The sequence below is a fragment of the Muscardinus avellanarius genome (genome assembly GCF_963383645.1).
Source record: "Muscardinus avellanarius genome assembly, chromosome: 4".
NCBI classification, from domain to species: Eukaryota; Metazoa; Chordata; class Mammalia; order Rodentia; family Gliridae; genus Muscardinus; species Muscardinus avellanarius.
This window is the reverse complement of record NC_137789.1, coordinates 5,195,100-5,220,248: the sequence shown is the minus strand read 5'-3', so window position 1 is coordinate 5,220,248 and position 25,149 is coordinate 5,195,100. Positions and strand designations below refer to the sequence as shown.

The 25,149-nt window shown below is 43.3% G+C and overlaps 1 protein-coding gene across 1 annotated transcript in view; it reads right to left on the bottom strand.

Annotated features, from left to right (window-relative positions):
* Nucleotides 1–25,149, bottom strand: part of FAM135B (family with sequence similarity 135 member B) — a gene marked incomplete at both ends in the record, with an annotated part of 208,160 nt that overhangs the window by 21,173 nt on the left and 161,838 nt on the right. The window contains 3 exons of the mRNA XM_080695259.1: nt 2,107–2,261; nt 11,302–11,375; nt 12,293–12,448. Of these exons, the coding sequence (XP_080551385.1) occupies nt 2,107–2,261; nt 11,302–11,375; nt 12,293–12,448 (385 nt within the window). The remainder of the gene's footprint in view (nt 1–2,106; nt 2,262–11,301; nt 11,376–12,292; nt 12,449–25,149) is intronic.

Genomic DNA, 25,149 nt, shown 5'->3' with positions numbered 1-25,149 from the left:
TTAACACTGAACTCTTTTATTTTCCTTTCTGCATGCTATAAGGATGGACTGCAAGTGTTTCTGACCATCACAGGGCAAGGTATCAATAATAAGGCCACCAAGCTCTACAGGAAAGAGGAAATGGGTCTTTATTGTTGAAGTTTTTGATTTGGCTTTAAAGAACCATCAAAGCATTTTGTGAAAGAACAAAAAGGTCAAGAGAAGCTTTGGTTTTGAATGGGGATGGAGCAATGCTGTAATGTGGCTTGCGGAATGAGGAAGGTGTACAGCAAGATGTATTGGGAGACAGCCAGCACTCAGCACCTGCTGTGGTTTTCCTAAGAAGTTAAGACCATGAGTTCCGCAGCCCGCCATCAGGCACATTCTAGATGTAGCTAAGAGCTGCTACTCCTAAAACATCATGAGGGAATGAACAGTGAACAGCTTAAAGGAGCCTACATGGGTAGATGTTCCTAGAGAGGTGTCCCCAAACCATGCCATGTTTCTGTTTAACATTTGAGAGTGTTGACATGTAAAGTAGAGAAAAAGGTGGGTGGGGAGGCCCCAGAAAGATTGGGATGGCCTTCTAATGGATGCTGCATGACAGGCTCAGAAAAAAAGTAAAAGAAAATAAATTTATGTGATATAATTTGACATGTGTGTTGAGGAATTGAGATTTATAATCACTAGAATATCTAATAGTATTTGTAGGAAAAAAAAAGATTGAAAGCCAATCTACAATAAGACCCCACAATGCTCATATTAGAGGTTCTGACAGTGAATGCTTAGTTTATTTCTCCTCCAACTGTTCAAATTTTCTGTAAATTATAAACTATAAGGAAGGTTAACATATATATATATATATATATGTTATACATATATACATATATATACATATATATGCATCATGCATACACACACACACACACACACACACTCTCCATATATGAAAAAGCCCAAGTGCTGTGTTTTTAAGCTTGTTTTGGCCAGGCAGGTTGAAAGCCCATACTGCCCTGATACATATTTTTGCTGTCATACACCTGGTTGGCACTAGATGTCAGAGTACAACAGAGAACCAAATTATCACCTTTGCAAGGTAAGGTGGCAATGTCCTTGGAAGTCAAGAAGACTTTTAAACATGCTACAAATGTCAGACTGCAGAACTTGTGATATTCAGCGAATTTAACACCTGATTTAAACTATGGGTTCCTGAGCATGGTGACATAAAATCTGTCAAGGGGAGAGAGCAGGTAGGGCATGAGCTGTAAAGTTGGGTTTGAATGTGGATTATTGCCACATAATCTTTAATAAATATGCATACTCCTTGTGCCTCAGTTTCTCCCTGTGAAATAGAGATTATGAGTTATTTACATGATTAATAAACTGCAAGAGCAACCAATCTGGATACTTTTGTGCAAAAAATACAGGCAAATGACTCCATGATATGAATCACTGACTCATGAACAGTCCCACCTTTTTCTCTACCTCGCATGCCAGTATCCTCAAAATATTTAGTAGAAGCATGACATGGCTGGGGAGGCCTCTTTAGGAACATCTACCCATGTAGGTTTCTTTAAGCTCTTCATTGTTCATACCTCATGTACAGTCCACTTGGGTACTTTTGTTTGGCTTGTAGCATAAAACAGGCACTTAGTTCATAGGAACTTGAACTCAGTGCTATTAAAGTTCAGCCAGAAATGACTTTATGCTTGAGTTGCACACTTGGGATAAGAAAAGATTTTTTCCAACTTACAAGTCATTCCAGTGTATGTCCAGGATTGGTTCACATTCTCTAGGTGAAAATACTGAAGCACTAGATATAATTCTGCCCCCCAAAGGCAGGAGTAGGGCCTTTTATTAGATTAAATTATAATGGTCCCTAAAACAAAGCCATTTCAATTAGCTTAACATCAGTTTTTTATTTCCCTCTTTAATAGACAAAATACTCTGTCAATTTTAGTTTTACTGTTTTTGAGATATAAACAGAGCATCTGCTAGAACAGAGACCTCTGGGAAGCCATCTCCTTGATTCTTTGCAAGAAGAAGAAGAAGAAGAAGAAGAAGGAGGAGGAGGAGGAGGAGGAGGAGGAGGAGGAGGAGGAGGAGGAGATTATGACAAGGACAAACCTGTGGCAGGACAGTCTACATATCTGTCCTCAAAGATAACTGGCAGGGTGCTCCAGTCGCCATCAATGTCCAGGCACTCTGCAGGCAGCGGTGGCATGCTGGTGAGGTACTCTGAATTCCGAACATCTAGAGACAGCTGGCTATGGGTCTGTATCCTAGGGAGCATACAGACAAGGTAAGAATCCAGGAAAGACAAGACAATAGTCCCAAGGAAACATTCAGATGATCTTTATCAGATTCTGGGAGTCAACTCTGTCTATCCATCTTCTCTTCCTCCCTCTCACCTTCTTAGTCCCCAAACTATATCTGCTTTGTTGAAAACTTGCCCAGTTTCTGCAGTTCAAGGTCAGTAGGTGAAACACAAAGTATCTCTTACCATCTAATGGAATGGAATAAATACCATGTTAGTTGGAATGCCAGCTGAGTTTCTAAGTCACTAGGAATCTCAAGTTAGTACGTGGAGGAATAACTTAAATGTACTTATCCTTTACTCTTCCTTCTCAAATTTATTATGCCACTTAGAGTCTGAGCCATGTTTTGGTATATGTTAATTAAAAATAATTTACAATAGAATTTTTGTGGTACTGGGACTGTTACAATAGCCTTTTTATTGGATGTCACATGAATACGGGCATCCTATATCAGGATATAGGCTTCCTTGGTTCAAAAACCATATTTTGGTGGAGTTCTTTAATGTAGGATTAAAATAGAACACCTGTATTTATTCTTCATGAATTAAATTTCCTTCTCCCAATAGTAATACTAGAATCTAAAATAATCACTATTTCTAATTCAAAAGCTGAGGCGGTTTAATCTCTTCAATTTAAGTTTCTGCAGGAGGGAGAAAATTTATTTTACCTCATGATTGGAAAAATATTAAATAATGTTCCATCATTGTTCTTTAAACAACTTACCCACTTTTCTCTGAGAGAAGAGGAGTGCCTTACAGAGTTTGTGAGTCTGAGAAAAGAATGATAGCTAATTTATCTGTCTGTCTCCTGTCTGTCTGTGATTCTCTTGAAGCAGCCTGAACTCTAGAAGACCTAGTCTTATGTTCCAGCCACATAGAACATCTGCCCCTGGAAGACAGCTTGGTAAACATGGTCCACAGCATGCAGAGGTCCAAAGAAAGTTCTCTAATACACATTTTAATTAATAAAGATAAGGAGATAAGTATACATATGCATTGATGATATGTGATGTACATGTATTTTAAATAATACATACTGAATGTTTACCTTACATATTACTACATATCAACTTGATAAGTACACTAAATATGTGTATTCTATTATTGTCTTATTTTTCAATTGGATCTTAACTCACAAATGTAAACAAGTTTTTTTCTCCTCTCTTTTTGAAAGCCTTGAAGGCTGCTGCAACTTCATACCTCTTAATATTTAATTCTTTAGTGTTTCCTGAATATTAGAAGGGATCTTGTTTCAGTCAAGTCTGCCAAGTCAAGTACACTATCGGAGTAGGGAACTTCTGGTCTAGATTTTAGTTTATTAAGAAAATGTTGACTTAACAGCAAGGCACTTGGGATGAGGTGGACAGGCTGAGGCTCAACTTGAAGCTGGGTCTCCACCTTACTGAGTCATACAGAAAGCATGTGACTCGGCCAGAAGTAGCCCAGCACAGCAGGATGGAGGTGTAGTGCCTGGTTTGAACCATGTGACCAGGTGTTTGTTCCTATTGGAATGTTGCTTTGGGGCATGAGACCAAGTACCTAAAACCTAGCTTAGCATGTGTCCAGAAAATGGCTAAAAGCTAAGAAACATCGAATCATTTCCAGTCTCCAAATGCAGAGATTTGAGAAGACTCTTTGGAAAAGACCTTGTGTGTGACCTTCAGGCCCAATCTTTGAAACCAGGAGGCTGTTCTAGGCTGGCCTCAGAAGAAGCTGTCTTGCCCTCCCAGGCCTTGTATGCAGGGCTACAACTCCCTGGAGGGAGAGAGGTGCAGGATAACAGAAGTATGTTGGCAGGACTATGTCCTTGTCTTTATTTGGATATCAAGTTTGCTTAAAGCAATGTGTAGGGTGCTGAGATGGCAAGGTGGGGACTTGTGATGATTGATTGAGGTTGCCAATATGACTGAATTAAGAATACCCAGATAGCTGATAAAGCTTTACTAATTCTCAATCCTTGCACTGAATTAGAACACACTAAGGAATTTCCCTCTCTCTCTCCCATCCCCCTCAGTTAGATTCACAATCATATCAAAGTCAATCACTAAACCAAACATGAGAAGGAGGGAGGGCAAGGAAATGGGGTGGGAAATGGGGAAGGGCTACATGAGTAAAGTGTGCATGTATGCCTGTACCATCTTGTACTCCATTAAGGTGTATGATTGCAATGCACCAATTAAAAAAATTAAAGGAAGGGAATACACAAATAGCTGGCAAGGCTTTACCTCATCTCTACCATTTGTTATTATCAATGCTTCTGCTGCAAAGGAAGGCCCAGTGGTTCAGCAATCAATGAGAATGATGGGTTTGCTTCAGGTCTGTTTGTGGGGTCTTGCCAAAGAAGACCCTGGGGAAAGCCTTTGGTGTGTTAGTGGCTTGAGAGGGAAAATCCACTCTCAATGGAGAGAGTTGCTCTCCAGCTCTCCAATCAGTTGGGGTCTGGTTAGAAGGAAAAAGTGGAGAGCAAATTCTTGCTGTCTTTTCTATAGTCAGAATAGCCTTCCTTCTCTTGTCCTTGTACATCAGAACTCCAACTTCTTCAGTTTGGGATGTAGGGACTCAAGTCAGCAGTCCCCAGGTGCTGGGTACCTTAGCCTTGAACTGAAAACTATACCCCCAACCTCACTGGGCCTGACGTCTTCAGACTTGGGCTGACAAGTTTCCATCTCTCCTGGTTCTCCCGCTCATGCAGGGACTGTTGAGGAACTTGTCAGCCTCACTAACTAAGTACTCGATTTGCCTAATCTCTTCCCATCTACTTCTCTCTTTCTATTCTATCATTTCTGCCTCTCTGGGGATCCTTGACTCAAACAGGTACCTAGGAGTTTCAGATCCTAATGGATTAAAGCTACGGGGAGAGAGACAATCCAGGCAGAATACACTGTCCTTCCAGGTGCAGCTCAAAGAAATTAAACTCTGCAACTTCCAAAATCAAAGCACTTTGACACCCCCTTAGCCTGATCTGCTTTTTTACAATACCAATAACCTTCTAACATGTTCTGCAATTTATTGGTTCATAATGCTGGTTGTTAAGCATCTATCTTCCTCCTTGTGCTGTTGGGCTCACTGATGTGTCCCTGGTGCCCTAAACAATGCCTCGCATCTGGTGAACAATACAAATATCTGTTGGATGCATTAGTTCTTCAACAAGTTATATGTTAGGAAACTGGGGGTGATGCATATACCAGACCCTCCACAGGGCCCTGCCAAGGTGGTAAGAGGAAGCAGCAAGGAAGGCTGGGACTTCAGGGTGATTGTCCTCAAGGCCTGGCTGAGTCTAGACCCTATGTGGGCAAAGGCAGTGCAGGGGAGACCTGTAAGCCAAGAAATGCTACAGGCAAGGATGACAATTCAGACCAAGGAGAGAACTGTGAATGGGTGAGGTGTGAGTACAGCTCAATAGCATAAAAAGTGCTCAATTCTATAGTAGAAAACTCCACAGTATAAGTTTTTTCTTTAGAATAATGGGTCAGTGCCTGACACAGGAGCCACAGCAAGGAGGCTAGAACTCGGAGTGTGGTCTCTGAATTTCAACTAACCTATGTTGCTCTGAGTGTCCTGCTGTGGTCTAAGATAAATTACTTAACTTCCTTGGGTCTAAGTTTCCCCAGTTTCTTTTTTATAGAGGGAGAGTAGCAGCACCTACCTGGCTGGGTAAATGTGAACATTAAGCGAACCACTGCATGTAAATACTTGTGGACAGTTTCTTACCAGAATATTGTCAATAGGCTGTGAGCACGATGAGTACGGTGAGATGCCTAATGAGTTCAATCCTACGAACCCAGCATCTTATAGAATGAATGTGTTTTTATTAATTAGTGCTATAATTATTAACACAGATAATGTAAAAGTCAAAGTTAATCTCAATTATATTATGAAAATTAATATATCAGTATAGGTCTCCACAGGTTTCACATTTTCACCACTCATTTTAGCAACAAACTTTTCCTCCAATATCTACTTCCTGTGTAAAAAACACTGATGTGAAGCTAGTTAAACAGAGAGGAGGGGCAGAAAACATAGGCTTGCTACTAACCTGTTCCAATTAACTATTTTTTTCTTCTTGGTACTGGGAATTGAGCGCAGGTACATTCTACCTCAAAGCTACACCCCCATCCTTTTTATTTTTTTATTTGAAACAGGGTCTTGTTAAGTTGCTAATGGTATTTGCTAAGCTACTGAGATCGGCCTTGACACCTGCGATCCTCTGTTTCAGCCTCCCAAGTGCTGAGATCAAATTAACTCCTTAACATGATTTAAAAATTACAACCTATGGCAACAAATAGTCTTTATTTCCCTGGTATCCCAGTTGCCACACTCTCAGAAGCATACGTGTCAAAATAAAAGTTTAAGCAAACACTTCTTACTCCGACTACCTATATGACCTTGTCCTGTCCTAGCCTAGCCTGGTCTACTTCACTTATAAGTGTTGCTACAAGCCTACCAAGTGATTTCACAGCTCACTAAATGGTTCTGACCTATTATTGGAGAAACACAATGTAGTTCATGCTTGAACAAGATGGGTCTTGACAGATGGGGCTCACCTGGACCAACTTGCATTTCCACCTGTCCATCTTGATTTGGAGCAGGATGCTGCCTCGCGTGCAAACAGGACCATCTTTCTAAGGTTCTATACTCTCAGTTCTGACCTCCACGTAAGTCCACCCTGCTCATTCATTCACAGGGGCTGGCAAAATGTAGCCCTGCCCACAGGTCAAACTAAGTCTCACTTCTGTTCTCAGCATGTCAGACCTTCCTTCTGTCATTTTCTCAGTCTAAACAGAAATTTCCCTCTATTCAGTAGACCTCATTTCTGATCTGGAAAAGCACTTACTGTCTCCTGAGCAAGATTTCTTCTATTTCAGTTTCTTTCTTATGTTATATGTTACTATTATTAAATGAATTCTTAAAATATTACCTAACCTCTAAAGTTACTATATAGGATGAATATAACAACCTATGGTTATGTAGGGACCACTCTTGCACCGAATTCCTCACTCCCATGTCACCTCCTAGGCAGGAAGCCTTCTCTAACAGCTCCCTAAAATAGCAAGCTGGTAGATATTTTGCCATTGTACTTAACCACATTTGGCATATCATCTTAATTTAAGTATTTATTTTTTATTTTTTATTGGTGTGTTATACTCATACATCTCAATGGGGTACAAGATGGTAGAGGCATACATGCACACATCACTCCTTTAGCCCTTCCCCAATTTCCTCCCAATTTCCTCCCTTTCTTCCTTTTCATGTTTGGCTTAGTGATTGACTTTGATATGTTTGTGAATGTACATCATGTGCTTTACGGAATTTCTGTCTTTTCCCCTTCCATCTCCCTCACTTAAATCGCCTTATTTGCTCACCTATAGTTTCTTTCTTCTTGTAAAGTTCCTCTCATGATACATTTTCTCCCTAGCTTCGATATATATTAGGGAGAAAATCAATTTTCTTACTTTTTTGACTGACTGATCTCATTTAGCATAATGTTTTCCAGTTTCATCCATTTTCTGTAAATGACATATCATCTTAATTTGAATGCCTTCTACCACAATATATAAACTCTATGAGATAGGGAGTTTGTCCATTTGGTTCACTGCTGCCTCTGCTTCCGCTTCCTTGGCACTTGCATGCGTGGAAATCGCGTGCATGATTGGCTGATTGCTTAAAAAAAGCAGTGCCCTGAGGGGGAGCATTGTCTCTGGCCAGAGTACTCCCCCACTCTTAGATATTCTTTCATAACTACTATTCTTTTGGTAATGATTCTTTTAACTTTCCACATGAATTGCTCTGGTGATGTAAGATCAGGACTGTGGGAGAAACTGAGTCTGTGGAAAATAAATTTTCTAGTAATTTGTCTAAGCCTCTCAACTGCCCTCAGCTTTGATCGAGATGTAAATCTAGTCAGAATTCAGATGCTGTGGAAGCATTCCAGCTACAGCAATTACAAACGCAGAATTCCTCTCTATCTCTGACCTTCATTCTAATCATTAACCTATAGTAAAAGCCTTAAGAGTCAGCTGAAGTTATTAGCCCTAAAAACTTGGAAGGGAGGCAACTGGTGCCTCTGTTTAACCCCTCTCCTTGTGATCTGGCCTAGATACAGAGAGGATAAACTTTGTGTGTGACTTCAAAGCAGCCTAGTTGATGAGCAGCCAATACTGCCCAATACAATAGAGCCGGAAGGCTAAGAAGATTCTTGACCTTTAAACCCAGTATATGTGCTGCCCGAGACAGGGAGGCAGGCACCCCGTGGTTAAAAAATAAATATGTCGGAACAAAGGACAGATATAATAAATGTGTAGGTGTGAAGAAAGGAAATATGGTGAGAATAAGAAAGCATTTTTGTGTGAAGAAGAGTTTATCCTAAGATTGTCCCAAATGGGAAAGAGAGAATCAGGGTAATCAAAAAAGAGTAAAAGGAAGTTGCAGAAGGTTTGTGGTAGGAAAATGGATTATTAAAAGAGAAATAGGCTTCTAATAAGCCTATCATTTGAGGAAAAGTGCTCAGCAGCTAGAGAAGTAATCTGACAATTAAATCTAAAAACTTCATGTTACTTTTTGGTGTTTATCTACTAAAATGTGTTGTGAGCTTGTTTAAGCTTTCAGACTTTAGATGGCATTGCAGACAAAACCTGGCAGACCTCCATCGCAGGACTTTGGATCACCATATCTCCCCATGCCAGCCATATGAACAAAGCCCTAGGAACGGAAAGTTCCAAAAGAGTTAAAGGAGATTCCATGAGAGGACGAATTCTCCAAGCCCTGGGCGTGCCTGTGCCTTTTGGAATTTTCCCTTTGGAGCTGCCTGTCTGCAAGGGCAGGGGGCTGGATTTGGTCACAGGATCTGTAGCTAATCTTGAATACCGGACTAGTGTCCTTTTACTTTGTTTACATGTCCTTCACTATAGTTTTGTGGTTTTTACACTTTTTTACTATTAATCTCACTGGTGAAGGATATAAATTTTCCTGGGTTCTTGTAATAAAGTGTCAATTTCACAAGAGGCATTTGTCCATGTCAGTCATTTCAGATTTTTCCCAGAGAGGAATCTCCACTTTTAGTGCTGTGGATAGGAACTTAAATGAGTTTATTTCATAAAAAGGGAAAAATCGCTGTAGATAAGCGGCTGCAGCCTTTGCCCACCTTTCGAGAAACCAGTCCCAAAGGGTCCCGACACCCTGGCAGAGTCCCTAGTGCCCAGCTGAGCTGGTCAGTAGCAGTTCACTGCTGAATAGTCTACATCTACAATAATGTCTGGCATATGTCAACACTAAATAGATGTTTCTTTAATCATAGAATCTTTCACAGCTAAAACTCAAGTGTATGAGGTTCAGTAAATAGTTCCTCCTTTTGTTCATGTTTTATTTGTCTTCTGAGGGCTGGTGGTTAAACATTTATGAGGATGCTGGCCCTAGCCCCTTCTCCTAAGTTTCTGTGACCTTACCTTGCTTTGTTTTTCTTCACTTGTCACTGCCTGCAATGATAGAACTTTTAGCTCACCTTTTGTCCCCTGAAACAAGTGATCTGTGAGGACAGCGCTTTCTTCTTCATTCCCTGCTGTATTCCAACTGCCTCTGTGGACATAAGCACTCACTATGGGGTCATCGTCTGACATTTCCTGAGCAAAGTCTGAGACCGGTGCTATGTATTTTCCTGTATATGGATATTCCTATTTTGTCCTTTCAAATTAGCCTCATCTGATTTATGTATAAGAAAACTAAGCTGCGTGAGGTAGGGATAAAATCACCAAGAAAACAGTCTCAATGACCCACTGCCCATCACTGGAGGACAGAGCTTGAGCCCAGATCATCTGACACTGTACCAACTGTGCTGGGCACAGATGGTGGTTATTCAACCAAGCTTTTCTGGAAGGGTTGCTCACAGCCTTTGTGTCTGTCACCTGTGCAGGTGAGCATCATTTGAGGATGTAGCCCCAGCATGGCTAAGGCTAACCTCCTCTTCCTATGACTCTGGGAAGCTGGTTTCTTGCAGTCCTCCTGATTTGTAATATTTCACTCAGTTATCCCCCCAAAAAAACTATGCTTTGTCATATTAGCTCTTCTTCTATTAGTTCTTGAGCATATGTCTGGCCAGTTCTAGCTGAAGGCTGGAATGAGTGAATGAATTCACCAGTGGGAGAGGACTCCAGGGAGCTCCAGACACATTATTTTAACATTAAGTGCAACTCCCCTGGTGTCCCTCTCACTTGCAGAACCCAGGAGGAAAAATGCAAATGACACTGTACTTTCCAAGTAGAAGGGGGCAAGGGAAGGAAACAAGGTTATATAGAAGAGGGTGAAAGAACCTTCAGTACATCTGGTGCAATGCATGACCTTAAGAACTTCTACAGCCAGATCTACTGGGACACCTCAAACATCCTTCTGTCCATGTTTATATTTTGAGGTGAACATATTTTAGTAATAAAAACAATTCTAAAGATCCTGGGGGAAATCTCTGCCCTCTTCACTAGAGAATCCCTGAGAGAAGATGACTTCGTCTCCCATCCTCTGATTCTCAAGTATTTTTCAATCTTTTCTGGAAGGTGACAAACTTAGAAATTCATCAGTTCTCTTAATTAGAGGTCACATGCTTAATTATTATGCCAAGTGCATTTTTTAGTGACTGTGGTGTCTCAAACAGCATCTATAATTTTCTTTTGGCATAGCTTGTGGCCACACCACCTGCTTCTAATCCATTTTGCAAAGGACTCGGTCGGCACAGGTGTCTTCAGGGACCTAGGGCATCTTGATTTTGTCTTTAGAACTGCGATGACATTCAACACAAGAAACCTTTGGCTGCTGACCTCCTCTGCCACCAATGGCTCCTGCCTCTGCAATATGTCTGACTCCTCTGTCCTGGTATTGCAGACTGATTGTACAGAGGTTAGCAGGTTTCTTGGTTTCACAGACAGAAAGAAAGTGAAAGGAAAGTTTGAGCAAAGAAAAGCAGGTCGACGGGCTTGACTAGCTACTTTACAAGGTAAGTGCACATGCAATTTACTACTTACAGGTTTTCCTGGAAGGTCAGGACTGCCAGTTTTTGGTGCTCCATATAAAAAAAGGCTTCGGAAAACCTCCGGACCTGAGGAATAAAGCAATGTAAATAGCTTACTTCTCCAGGTAGATATGACCTCCACTTCTTAAAATTGAAGGTCAGGGAGACAAGAGTTATGTACTAATAGAAGAAAAGCTCTGCCCACACCCAGAGGTTTGAAACAATACATTTCCCACTCTCCATAGCTGTTCCTCCTCCTTTTCAGCTCTCAGTCCAAACCTGCTATATGAACACAGTTTAGTGCAGGTTTATGAAAACATTCTTGCATTGCTTTCTATCATGTTTATATTTAGGGTTTATTCCTTCTACTGGAATATAAGACCTTGGCAAACTGTCACCATAAATAAATACAGAATTTCAAAAGTCAGTCATGTAAGTGTGTTTGCTAAGCACTTTGTGAACTCTGATTCTAGATATTTGTTCTTCTTGCTCTAAAGGAGATCAACATTGCTTATTATGCATTATTGCTTACCCATATACAGTCAAGTTGGTAGCAATGCAATTCATTTAAAGCACTGCCTTACATCTGAAACATTTTTACAAGTATTCTTGTTTGCTTGTGGTTGCTTTGTTTGTTTTTCTTTTGTTGTTTCCTTTGGCAGTGCTCTGGGTAAGATCCCATGTACAAAGCTAGGTAAGTGTTCTACCTCCGAGCTATATTACAGGTTGTGCAAATACTATTAATATAATACCCATTATTATAAGCTCCATTATTATCAGATATACACAGAAAAGGTGCTTTGTGAATGATAAGCTCAGAGGTCTGAGTGGCTAAGTAAGTTTCTAATGTAACATTGCATGCTCTTGGTGGGGGCTGGACTGATGCTCAGAAGTATAGACTAGGACAGCCCCAATTTTTATTCTGTTCATGAACTAATGCTCGAAAAGCTTCCCAAGAGAGTGAATGCCTACGGCTAGGGGATTTCTACCACTTGACACTTTACCCTCAAGGTGTGGTGTTCCTGGGTGAGGTAAGTTGTGACTTGAGAGTGCTGCGTCACCGTGTCCAGAAACTGGGTCCACAGAGCCATCACGTGGGAAGTGAGCCAGGCAAGATCCTTGCTGATCTGCTCAGCTATCTTCTCTGGATTGTTCAACATCTGGAGGCAAGAAAAGTGGCAGTCAGGCCTTTACTTCATGAGACGATCATAGTCTTCTTCTTGACACCTTTACTAACTTCTCCGTGTTCAGGGAATATCTGTGCCTCTGTGAGACTACATTATGCTGCTTAGTCATACAGGAGCCCTGCCACCCTGCACGTGGGCCTCAAAATGGTGATAGGTCACCCTGTAGTTCCTGTCTACAGACTAGCATCCAGTTCTTCTAGTCTTGCATGCAAGATCACCCACTACCCAGCACCCTTTTCTCTCTTCCACTTCACTTGATTTTCCTGGTATCTTAAGTACAGCTTACTTATGGAAATGCCTTGCACCTTTGATGTTTTCCTTCCCATTGTGTACATTGCTTCACCTTTTTAACTTTTCTATCCCGCCCCTCTAACCCCATCATCACAAAACCATATTAAACCTACCTGCTCAGTGCTAAGATCCAGTGGCTTCCTTCCATGCACTCTTTGCTTCATGATAGGCTGAAAATAAGCCATCATGGCAGCCTCCTCACTCCTCCCAGCCCTAGAGACCCTTACACTGGATTCCACTCGATATCCCACCAAAGTCTCAGTATTTGCAGTGATTGTAGCTGCCATGTATGAATAGTAATTATTTGGTAGACAGAGTCCTAGGCATTTTACATGTGTTTCCTATTTAACTCCTATTCTTACTCTGCGGTTGAGGGATTGTAACTATCCTTTTACACAAAAGTAAAATGAGAATGAGTGAAACGTGAGTTCCCAGAATGCCACCAAGTTAGACAGCTGAAGGACTCTGACTACAAAGCCACTTCCCCACACCACAGTAGGGCGTCTGCGAGAAGATAGTGTTACAAGTTCATTGCTTTTGATTCTTATATGGCAGGCTGCACATGGCTTTGGCAAACTGCCACCCTCCTATCAACCCCTCACATTTCTTATGGAAGATTCCAGCTTGCCTTAATTAAAACTTGAAGGAGCCTGGCTAGAGGGGACCTGGAGCTTTTGGAGAAGATCTTTTGAAAATGGAATCTTTTTGGATAACTGCAGTTTTAAATGGAGAGAACAATCTTCTCGGGGAGTACCTTTAGAAGAGCAATCTTGTCTCTGAGGAGTGGCAGGAAGCCAGTGAAAAATGCTGACACCAAGCTCTAGCTTCTTTATGTATACAACCACACCTCAATGAGCATCTTCCACGTCTCAGGTTCATGTTTACAATAAACCAGAACACAGAGAGATAGGAGAGCGTGTCTGTCTGGAGGGAGCCTATTTACATGGGAATGTGGACTATCGATGAACGTCGGCGTGGAACTCCCTGTTATGCATGATGGACTGAGGGTACATAACCATAGGTACTTCAAACTCTAGCCCTTTTCAACAGTTGTCTTGGGCCTCACTTTCTCCAATAAATATGCAAAAATAATTACTTTGGATGAAATAATTCATAGGGAAATCTAAGTTCAGTGCTTGAAACATTGGGAGCTCCTTTTTTATTCTAAGATTGAAGGCTGATGCTAGATGAAGACATATCAGGTGGACTGAGACATCTAAGTATAATAAAAAGAGGGAAGAAGTTTGGTGCACAGTAACACTCTCCACCTTCGAGGGATTACTCCTTTTTTTTTTTTTTTTTTTTTTTTTTTGGTAGTGGAGCTTGGACCCAGGGGCATTGTATCTCTGAGCTATACCCACAGTCCATTTTATTTTGAAGAAGAGGCTCACTAAATTGCTGAGGCTGGCTTGTAATCTGTGATCCTCTTGTCTCAGCCTCCCAAGAACTGGGATTATAGGCATGCACAACCATACCTGGAGAGCCTGCTTTATAGTTAATGACTAGCTTCCAAACACAGGCTTCATTCGGAAACAGCATCTCTGAGCTGTTTCTTCCAAGTGTTGAGATCAGTGTTTGATGACCATGCTTGGATCAGTCACCTATACCATGGTCAAGAGTGTTAATAGATACAAAAGTAAGGGATAGATGGGGGGATGAATCGGTTACCAGAAAACCCTGAGGCTGGTGAATGAGGCTTCTGATGGACTAGAGATAGCTTATATTTGGAATCCCCAACCAGCATGCCTCAATAATGAGAGCCAATCTCCTCTGTCAACGCTTGGCACCTTTTTGCTCCTTAAAATAGTTCACACCCTACCTGGGACTACCTCCCTTTCTTGCCTGGTACACACCCATTGTTCTAGTCATACAACCTTCCTACAGCGGCCTGCACACACCTGGCCATTTTCAAGTTCCAGGCCCTTGGTCAGCCGGAATACCTTCTTTTCTCTACAACATTGACTTTGTATGTCCTCCACCAGGGAAGTTTTATCTATTTTTTTTTTTTTTGCAGGTCTGGGGATGGAACCCAGGGACATTTGACATCCGAGCTACACCCCCCTGCCCTAATTTTTATTCTTTATTTTGAAATAGGATCTCATTGAGTTGCAGAGGGCCTCACTAAGTAGCTGAGGCAGGCCATGAACCACGATCCTCCAATCTCAGCCCCCCCAAATGATGGGATTAGAAGTGTGTGTCACCATGCCTGGTTAAGATGTTTTATCTTGTTTCTGCTTTCTCTTTTAAAAACTCTCTGTGCTACAGTGCAAATCTGACCTTCCTGCCTTTGACTGCTCAATGAAGGACAGGCCTCTCTGGCTTGCCTGGACTTCTCCTGTGGCACCTCTAGCCATGTACATCTTGTTTGTCCTCCACTGTCTCTCCTTGTCTGTGTTCTGAGATTCAGCCTCCTTCCTTTCTTAGCTCCGATCAGGCTGACTGGTCCTGTGAACTAGTAATCTTTTATTTTTATTTTTTTCAGGATTTTTTTCCCAAAATAAGCCCAGACCATTAAACAACTAGTAATCTTTTATTGAATGAACAGGTGAGCTGGCATCATCGGGCAGACTTGTCCTATGGAGCTTCTTATTCTTTCACTCATACACTCCCCCTTGCACCGCTGCGGTGTCAGCAAGTACAGCATGAATTCTGAGCTCAGCCACAAGAGTAAAAAAGCTACTCATTAAATGTGTCTTTGGGAGAATTATTTCCCCTTCAGTTTATTAAAGAAATGGCTTCATATCAGGTTGAAGGAGCTTCCTCTTAAGCCACAGTAGGACTTTTCCTTTGTTCCTAGACACCTGGGTCTGATCAAGTATGAATAATAGGTGTGGAGAACTTTCTGGATCAGAAAAGGCCTTCTTCCCATAAACAGGCAACCTGAGCCCAGTCTGCCCCAGAGAAAAGAGGCTCAGCACTTACCCTCGCTATGCCATCCCCACTCTGCCAACTCCCCCTTCCCAGGCTCATTTTATGGAGGGATCTTACTGTGTTTTTCAGGTATGATAAATTCTAGAGAGATAAATATAAATGCACAGAGTCCTAGAAGAGCCACTTGGCTTCAATATAACTATATACTCCAGCAGTTATGCTATAAACACACTATGACAGAGATAAATACCCAATGCTGTAGAAGGTCATGAGAGGCAACCTGGAGAAGATGATGCCTGCCATGCATCTTCCAGGTAAGCAAGCATTAAAAGCAGCCCACTTCAAGTTCCCTGAACAAGCTGTGCCCTCTGACAATACTCCACCCTGGTTGCACATTAGAGCCCCTGGGAGGTGTCATGTCTACAGCTGTATGGATCTCCAAGGTCTGGTCCAGACACTAGACTTGTTAAAATGCTTGCAAATTCATGCTTGACCTGAACCCCTGCCTCTGTGAATTTTCTCATCTTTGGCAAAATACGTCCCCTGTTGCACCTGTGCCTGTGCACACACCTGCACACCTGCACACAATCACACATCCCACAACATCTACTCCTACTGCAGATTTCCATTCAATGCCACTCCTTCAGGCAGTCTTCTTAAATATACAAGAGAGTATCTAGGAATAACAAGGGCATTAATGACCACTGAGTTACTGGTACAGAGGGTCAAGTGCTTTTCAGAAATTGAATCAATCCTTATGGCAATTCTAAGAGCTGGTGCTCTTGTCATCAACCCTATTGTATAGATGGGGTTAAGTGACATACTCAAGGTTGCATAGCTAGGGAGTGACACTTCACTGAGCAGTAGCTGGAATCAAGCGCTGCACCTCGAGACACTGGAGGTCACAGGGAGATCACGGATCCCTGCAAAGCTAGCATCTGGCTTGGGCCTTGAAGGCTGATGGGGACTATGCCAGAAATAAATCAAGGTGAAATGATACAGCCAAATCAGGAGTGAGAGCATATAGGGATAAGAAGTACAGCTTTGTGCCCTGGAGAGCTAAACCACAGAGCTTGTGCACCTGAGGGATGGCAAGAGGGCATCCCATCCATGGCTTTGACTTCCACATTAACCAATGAGACCCTCAGGCTGTGAGTGACCAGCAAAAACCAGGAGTTTTCAGCAAGCAGAGAAAGAGAGAGAGAGAGAGAAAGAGACAGATAGATAGACAGACAGACAGAGACAGAGACACAGAGCGCTGTTGCTGTGTGGGTGCCACACTCTCTGCAGCATGCTCAGGATGAGGTGCTATGCAAAGCCAAAGATGAGTCCCAGGCGGCCCTTATTGCACCAAGGGGCTCACCATTACTGAAGAGGTCCTGGAGACAGGACAGTGCTGGGATGTGGTGAGGCCTAGGAGATTCCATGAGCTAGGGAGAGGCCAGATGGGCATTGCTGCTGAGGCCCCTGTGTCCCAGGAGAGAGGCTCCAGAATGCAGCCAGATGTACTGCAGCTTGGGAACATGGCACTGCAGACCTTGAGCCCAGGTGAACAGAGTTAGCTCCTGTGCTTAGCCTTAGAGACTGGCAGAGGGAGACCAGGAGGCAGCAAGGTCCTGCTGCATGGCCAGTGAGGATGCCCCCTCAAGAGACGTCAGAGTTGAGACAGGCATTGGCAGGGAATTTGTTAAAGGATCACTGGAGAGTCCCTCACCCTAGGCCCAATGCATCAGAAATTACATTGTAATAGATAATTCATACACACCGTAAAGTTTGAGAATTCTAGAAGTGGAGGGAGAAATGGGTGTTACTCAAACCCTCAGTCTCTACTAAACTCTGCTTCTTTGCTGTCTCAGGTAATTTTAAATAACCCAAATTCTGAGTCACGTAGTGCTAGAAAGTCCACCAACTAGCACCAGGGATGGGCCAAAAGAAGTAAAGGTGACCACAGAAGAAAGCAACTTTTTAGTCTTTTATTTTTGAAACAGGGTCTCACTGAGTTGCGAAAAGCCTTGCTAAGTAGCTGAGGCTGTCCACAAACCGCGATCCTCTGGTCTCCACCACCCAAATGCTGGTATTACAAGTGTGTGCCACCATGCCCAGCTTGCAGACAGCAACTGTTTCAGGATCAGTTATTGTCAGGTCAGAGGTAGGTGTTATCATGAAGTCTATTTTGTGGTATGAAAAGAATTTGTGTAGAGCCTGTGTAGCACACTTATAAGACAGCAGCACATGACAGGTGCTTACTTCAGCTTCATTGCTTCTGTTTTAAACAATGTTATTGGTGCATTACAGTCATACATCTTAATGGGGTACAAGATGGGAGAGGTACACACATGCACACATCATTCGTTTCGCCCTTCCTCACTTTATGCCCCATTCCATCCCCCTCCTTCCTTCTCATGTTTGGCTTAGCGATTGACTTTGACATGTTTGTGAATGTGCATTATGTGCATTAGGGAATTTCCCTGTTACCCTCTCCCCATCACCCTCAGTTAGGTCAGCTTATAGGTTTATCTATGTTTTCTCCTACCTCCTACTGTATGATCCTTCGATACCACTCCGGGGTATCTACCCAAAAGAATAAAAAACCAAACTATCAAAGTAATGCATGGGAGCAAACAAGACAACCTAAAGGAGGGGATGGGAGGGGGAAGAATGAAATTCTCTAAAACACACAATGTACTCAAACATATCAAAGTCAATTACTAAGCCAAGCAAGGGAAGGAGGGATGGGGAGGAAATGGGGTGGGAATTGGGTAGGGGTTAAATCAGTGATGTGTACATGTATGTACAGACAAATTTTCCCCCCAATATGATGACTATAATGCACCTATAAAAATTAATAAAAATAAATTTAAATAAAAACAAAGTAATGCATGGATATCTATGGTAATACCCACACAATTCACCATCGCCAAACTATGTAACCAGCCAAGATGCCCATCAACAGATGAATAGATTACAAAACTATGGGATATGTACACAATGGATTTTTAGTCTGTCATAAAGAAGAATAAAATTGTGCAGGGAAATGGATGGAACTGGAGAACTTCATTGCTTCTTTCAGCTTGTTATCTGAAAGCAGGTAGAATGGGGGGCCTGGACCCTTCTCTAGCGTTCTTTGACTATTTATACCCAAGGCCAGCTCCTCCATAGCAGCCCCTTGAGAAGTTATGTGGCCTCCCTGGACCTGAGTGTCCTCTTGAACCACAAGCTTCTTAAGGATGTCTCTGGGTTTAATAAAACAACATACTTTAAAACCTTATTCTGACTCTCTTGAAACTCCACATTCTAGGGTAAGGGCCAAATGGAGGCCAATAGGAATTATGCCAAGGCTCCTGGGTCTCCAGGAGAGGTTTTGCAAGATGCAGCTGACACCTCAGTGTGGGAACTTCCCATCACAGACAAGGAGCCCAGTCCATGAGTTCTGGACAAAACAACCAAGCCCCCCCCCCCAAAAAAAAAGAAACAAACAAAAATCCAAACCACAAAACAAGCTATCCACAATCAACTCTTCATTTTGCTTATGAGTTGTGCTTATCTTTAGCATTTCCTCCCAGAGGAGAAGCTTTGGGAAAGATTATTAGACAACTAGGCATCTCCCAGGAGCTTGGGAGGAAAGTATTATAGAAAATCCTGTTGCTGAATTTAAAAGCAACAAGACAATTACCAAGAAAACACTGCTCTCCAGGAGCTAATGGCCAAGTGTCTGATTTGTTGGATGCCCTAAGCACATGGCTGGGGCCATCAGAGCCCTTGTGACCTCTGTAGGGTACTCTCTCCCTCATCAGTCAGCACAGCGGGGCCCTCATCGTCCCATTGCCTCCCCAGCCTAGTCCCACAGTCGGCATTCCTATACTCGATCCTAGAGTATCACTGGCTCACAGTGGTCCAGTCCTGCTGACCTAGGATTTGCAATGCTGGTCCCTCTGCCTGGAATGCCCTTCCCTCCCTGGTGACTGACATCCTCCCTCCTGCTTTTCCATTGCCACCCCACCTTGAGCATCCCTGCCTCTCCAGAGAGCCAGGCTCACCTCTCCTCCCTCTTCTACTCTCTCTTTTTTTGACTGTCCAGGGTTCTAGCACTGGCCACAATGGCAGACTCTGTCTTACAGGGAGAAAAATCTATTTCTCAGTAGGCAGCAAGTCTTGGTTAGTTATATCTACACATTCCCAATAGGCAACTGAGCAGCTGGCACACAGCAGATAATAGATGTCTATACTCTCCCGATGGAGTAAATATACACCCTCACTCCATTGTTATAGAGCTCCAGGTTTAATTACCTTGAAACAGTTTTCAACACTCACCCAGGTCTATCATCCCTCTCAAGAGCTTAAGATAAATACATTGGCTAATGTCTGTCATCGGCCAGAAGGTGGCGGTATTCTGCCTATAAAAAGCTCCACAGGCTGTGACTTGACCTTTGGGGGGTTGCTGTAGCAGGGAGGTTGTTTCTTTCACTCCCAGCACCAGGACAGAGCTTTAGCAAACCAAAAAGAAGGCTGGTGCCCAACCCACTAACCTCTTACATTCTTGACAACAAGCCACCTCCCTGCAGTAGTTACAAATAAAATTGTGTGATGACTTTGAATGATATGTGCATGTATGCCTCTACCATCCTGTACCTCATAAAGATGTATGACTACAATGCACCAATAAATAAATAAATGAATTGGGTAATTAAATAGGATTGATGATGAAGCCTGGGGCAGCAGCACAGTGCGTAGAGACCAAGAGCAACATCCCTGTGGCCTGGGGCCTGCCCGAAAGGAGGAAGGCAACCTGCAGGCCTTTCATGAATACACTTGACAAATGCTTTGGCAGGCTGCAGGCTGCATCCTCACCTGCAAACCTCTCACCTGTACCAGGGCAGGAATTAGGTGTGATGGAATTGCAGTAGAACACAGGTGGCCCAGGGCCCAAGGACTCTGGGTCTCACACCTTGGTGATTCTGGACTTTCATCAAGCCACATGTCTATGTTCTCTTGCCATGAAGTAAATGAGTGCATGTGGGCATTTCCCTCCTGTATGCCTGGGGTTTCTGTGGGGAAAATGACAAGGAATCCCGGGGAGGGGGCTCTACCACAGGGTGATACTGATATCCTTGTAACTGTCATTAGCCCTAACCACCATCTCCTGCCTCAATATTTACGCTCTTTATGACACTGAGAGAGTGAGAGAGAGGATATAGTCTCCAGATTCAGACCCAAGGCTTCTAAAACCCTTGAAATTTCCAGAGCAAGAGGCCTCTTTTATTATTCCTAAGTATCTTTCAACCATGTTGTAGGTGACTCTTGACAGATCACCAGGCAGCTTCTGGGTGGAGGACAGTTGCCAGAAAGGCCCATCCTGTGATAAGAGGGTAAAATTTTCCCTCCTGGTAGCTGGGGAAGGGACAGATGGCGGGACTGAGTAGATGGCCAACAGACAAAATTTAATCCACCATGCCTATTTTTTGTGACTCCATTATAAACATTAAATGATGGAGCTTGAAGAGCATCTGGGTGGTTGAACCTTGGACTTTATACCACTGGCATGAGGGTGGTATAACCCAACTGTGTGGGACAGAAGCTCCACACGGGGGCCTCCCTGCAGACCGTGTTCTAGGTACTTCTTCACTGGGTGGTCTTCTATCTGGAGCCTTTATAGTATCTTATGCAACAAACTGGTGATAGTGAGAAATGTGCCTTTTGACTTCTGTGAGTCAATACCGTGATGGGACTCACAGAGGGGGTCCTGGGAACTTGTAATTGACAATGCTCAGTCAGAAGGACTTGCAGCTGGCTTATGAAGTAGAAGCAGTCTAGGGGGCTGAGTCCATAACCTGTGGGGTCTGATGCTAATCCCAGAGAAAGTGTCAGGACTGAATTAAACTGGGTGGTAGGACAGCCAGCTAGGGTGGGAAGATGGACAGTGGGTGTGAAGAAAATCCCTACATGGTGAATGTCAGAGTATCTTGCTGAAGAACAAAAAATCATAGATGAACAAATAATAAGGCGAACTCGCTGAGGGGGATGGGAGGCGAAGAAGGAAATTCCCTAATGTACATGAGGTCCATTTACAAACATATCAGAGTTAATCACCAAGTAAAACACAAGAAGGAGAAAGGAGGAGGGACTGGGGTAGTAATTGGGAAGGGCTATATGAGCGAAGTGTGCATTATGTCCCTGCCATTTTGTACCCCATAAAGGCATATGACTATAATCCACCAATAAGAAAATATGTTTGTACCATGAACAGACCTTAGCAGTTCTGTTTCCCGCAAAATCCTCAGTGAGCATGCCATCCTCCTTCATGGCTCCCTGTGGCCTGGGGGGATTCATCCAGGAACCCTGGTGTGCAAAGCACACTGGCCTCCTGCTCATCACCTAGGCTGCCTCTCCAGAGCTTTAGTCACCCCAGGCCCTGCCTTCCCAGAGCCCTGCTCAGTGTTCCACAAGCATCACCTTGTGTCAGTCCTCTTCTGCATCTGGGCTCCATCAGCTGGGAATGCCCTTTACAAAACCACAAGGCTCTGTTCCGCCCTCAAAGCTTGGCTCCAAAGCAGCCTCTTTTCTGAGGTCTGTTAGAGGTTGTCTCCTTCTGGGCAGAATTAGTGATGTATTTTCCTGGAGTCCCATGACCATGTACAGCATCTTTTTCTCATCTGCAGCCCTGGCTAAGCCCAGAAAATAGAATGGATGGTGGCAAGGACATCAGCAGTAGCAGCAGCTAGGGCAGAGCTGTGGGCCCGGGTCTGTCCTCAGCACCATGCACATGTGACCTCACTTCATCCTGGAAACAGCTGCCTGCACGCGTAGGAAAGCAGCCAGAGATTTCAAGAGGGTTAACAGACCTGCCGCGAGCTCAGCAGAAAGCCCAGCATATTCAGGATGGTGCCCTGCAGGCTCAGCAGAGAGGGGTGCTGCCCATTATCCTCCATGGGGTACAAGATGTGCTCAACTGCATGGTCTGTGGATCAGTAGACACTTGCTGAGCCCAAACTCATTTAGCAGAAGAGGCAACGGCCCCAGGCAGGTGACATTAGCTGCCCCCGTGCCTGCCATTTATGCACCTTCCACAGCCTTTTCATCCTTGAAGTTTGCTCACCCACTCCCTGCAGAATTGATTAACCAGTAGGTACAAGAAGCCCTTCCAAGCACTGGAGTTCCCAGCATAAACCAACGATTTCCCTGAGCTGAGTAATCCATGAGGGAGGGGTTTGAGGGGTGTGGACTCGGCAATGTTTGCAGAAAGACTAAAATCAGTAGTTTGCAAAGAAAGATGGGTCACTGTGGCCATGGAGAAAAGTGAAACATGGCCATTTCACCACTGCCAAGGGCAACTGTGGCCCCAGAAATGCCAGGCCAGAACCCTAGGATGGCAACTGCCAAACAGGAGGGTTAGCAGTGCCCACCTCTTTGACCTGTGGCGAGCATCAAGTGGGTGTGTTACAGACCCACCTGCCACCAGTTCCCTGCCACCTGTTCTGAAGTGGCCTCTTGCATGGGAGCTAGGAGCACAGGGACCTCTAGCCCAAGCCTGTCACACCAGCTCTGAGACTCTCATCATGTGTGTGTGTGTGTGTGTGTGTGTGTGCACGTGCATGTGTGTGTGTGTGTGTGGTACTGGGGGTGGAACCCAGGGGCATTCTACCTTTGAGCTACACCTCCAGTCCTGTTTTTTATTCTTTATTTTTTAAACAGGGCCTCATTGAGTTGCAAAGGGCCTCGCTAAGTAGCTGAGGCTGTCCTTGAACCATGATTCTCCCTGTCTCAGCCTCCCAAATGCTGGCCTTATAGACATGTGCCATCATGCCCAGCTTTTCTCATCCTTTGTGAGTGAGGCCTGATTCTCCATCCTCCAAAATATAATCTTATTACTTATTTCATAGAATCGTTCTGTTGATTCAATGAGGAAATGCCCACAATGTGTATAAAATAGCAGCCAGGTAACTAGCAAGTGTGTGATCTACTTACTGGCTAAAAGAAAAAGATGTCAATATAAACCAAATGACTTAAATGTTTTTTGTTGTTTTGTTTTACTTTGTTTTGTTTAGTTTGGGGTTCTGGGAATTGAACCAAGAACATTACCTCTGACCTATATCCCCAGCCTTATTTTCCTTTTTTAAATTTGAAAACTGGGTCTCATTAAGTTTCTGAGATTGGCCTCGAACCTGCAATCCTCCTGCCTTGGCCTCCAAAGTATCATTGTGCCACCATGTCGAGCAAAAGCCAAATTACATTTTTCTCCCCTTTAGAGAAAGGAAAATAAAGTTTCATAAAAATTAAGCAACTTTTCAGCCAGGTTGGTGATACATACCTATAATCTCAGTATTAGGGAGGCTGAGACAGGAGAGTTATGGGTTTGAAACCAGCCTCAGCCACTTATTGCGGCCCTCAGCAATTTAGGGAAGCCCAGTTTCCAAATAAAAAGAAAAATTGGCCTAAGTGTAGAGCTTGGAGGTAGAATGCTTCAGGGTTCACTCTTCAGACCCATAAAGAAAAAAGAAAAGATTAATCGACTTTTGTAGAGTTGTGATGAAACTGCCTGAGTCCTGCTTCCAGCACTGATTAGCTGTGTCACCCGGCCTGAGCCATCTGGTTTCCTGCCAATCTTAATGTGCTTCTCGTTATGTAGGGATAATTACTGTCCAGGCTGTCTAATGCAATGGGATGCGAAACTGTCCCAGAGACCACCAATAACAGTATGCATATTTATTAAGCACGCATTTTTAATGCCCAACACTGTTTGTCTTGCATAACCGTCATGATAAAATTAATATTTTTTTTTCCTCTTGGAAGTAGCTCAAGCCATTTTCCTTCCCCAAAGTTTAGAACCCAAACAGAGCACATTCCTTCTCTTACCATCTAGAAAAAATCCTGAATATATCTTCTAGCTTCTAGTTAACTGCACTGATTCCAGGTTTTAGAATCCACCTAGCTAAACAATAAGCAATAAACTTTGCTAACTTTACATCGGCAATCCTGAAGGATGGTTACTTTTTTTTTTTTTTTTTGGTGGTACTGGGGTTCCTGGAAGCCCTTCTAACTCCGGGCTACACTCCCAGACCTATTTTTACTTTTTTTTTTTGGAATCAGGGTCTCCTAAGCCAACGCGCGCGGCTTTGAACCCTGCGCGATCCTCCTGTCTCTGCCTCCCAAGCGCGGGGATTACAAGCGTGCGACACCACGCCCAGCAGGATGGTTACTTTTGTAAGGAGTGCTTACGCTGCTTTTTTAGAGATTTGCAGGTAGTGTTATCTCATTCAAATTAGTTAAAATTTTCTCTAGGGCCTGCACAAATGTCCCATGAATGGTCTCTTAACATCAAAGGGTCAAAACTCACTCACCAATGATGTTAACATCACCTCTTTTGAATGTGCCTCCCATGAGGCGCCAAGATCAACGACACTAGTGAAAGGCACCTGTTAATTTGCTTTTCATGGCTTTCCATCACCCTTGCTCACTCACTCTTCAGGTCATCCTAACTCTGTTCCTTACATGGCGTGAAACCCCATTCTCAGGGA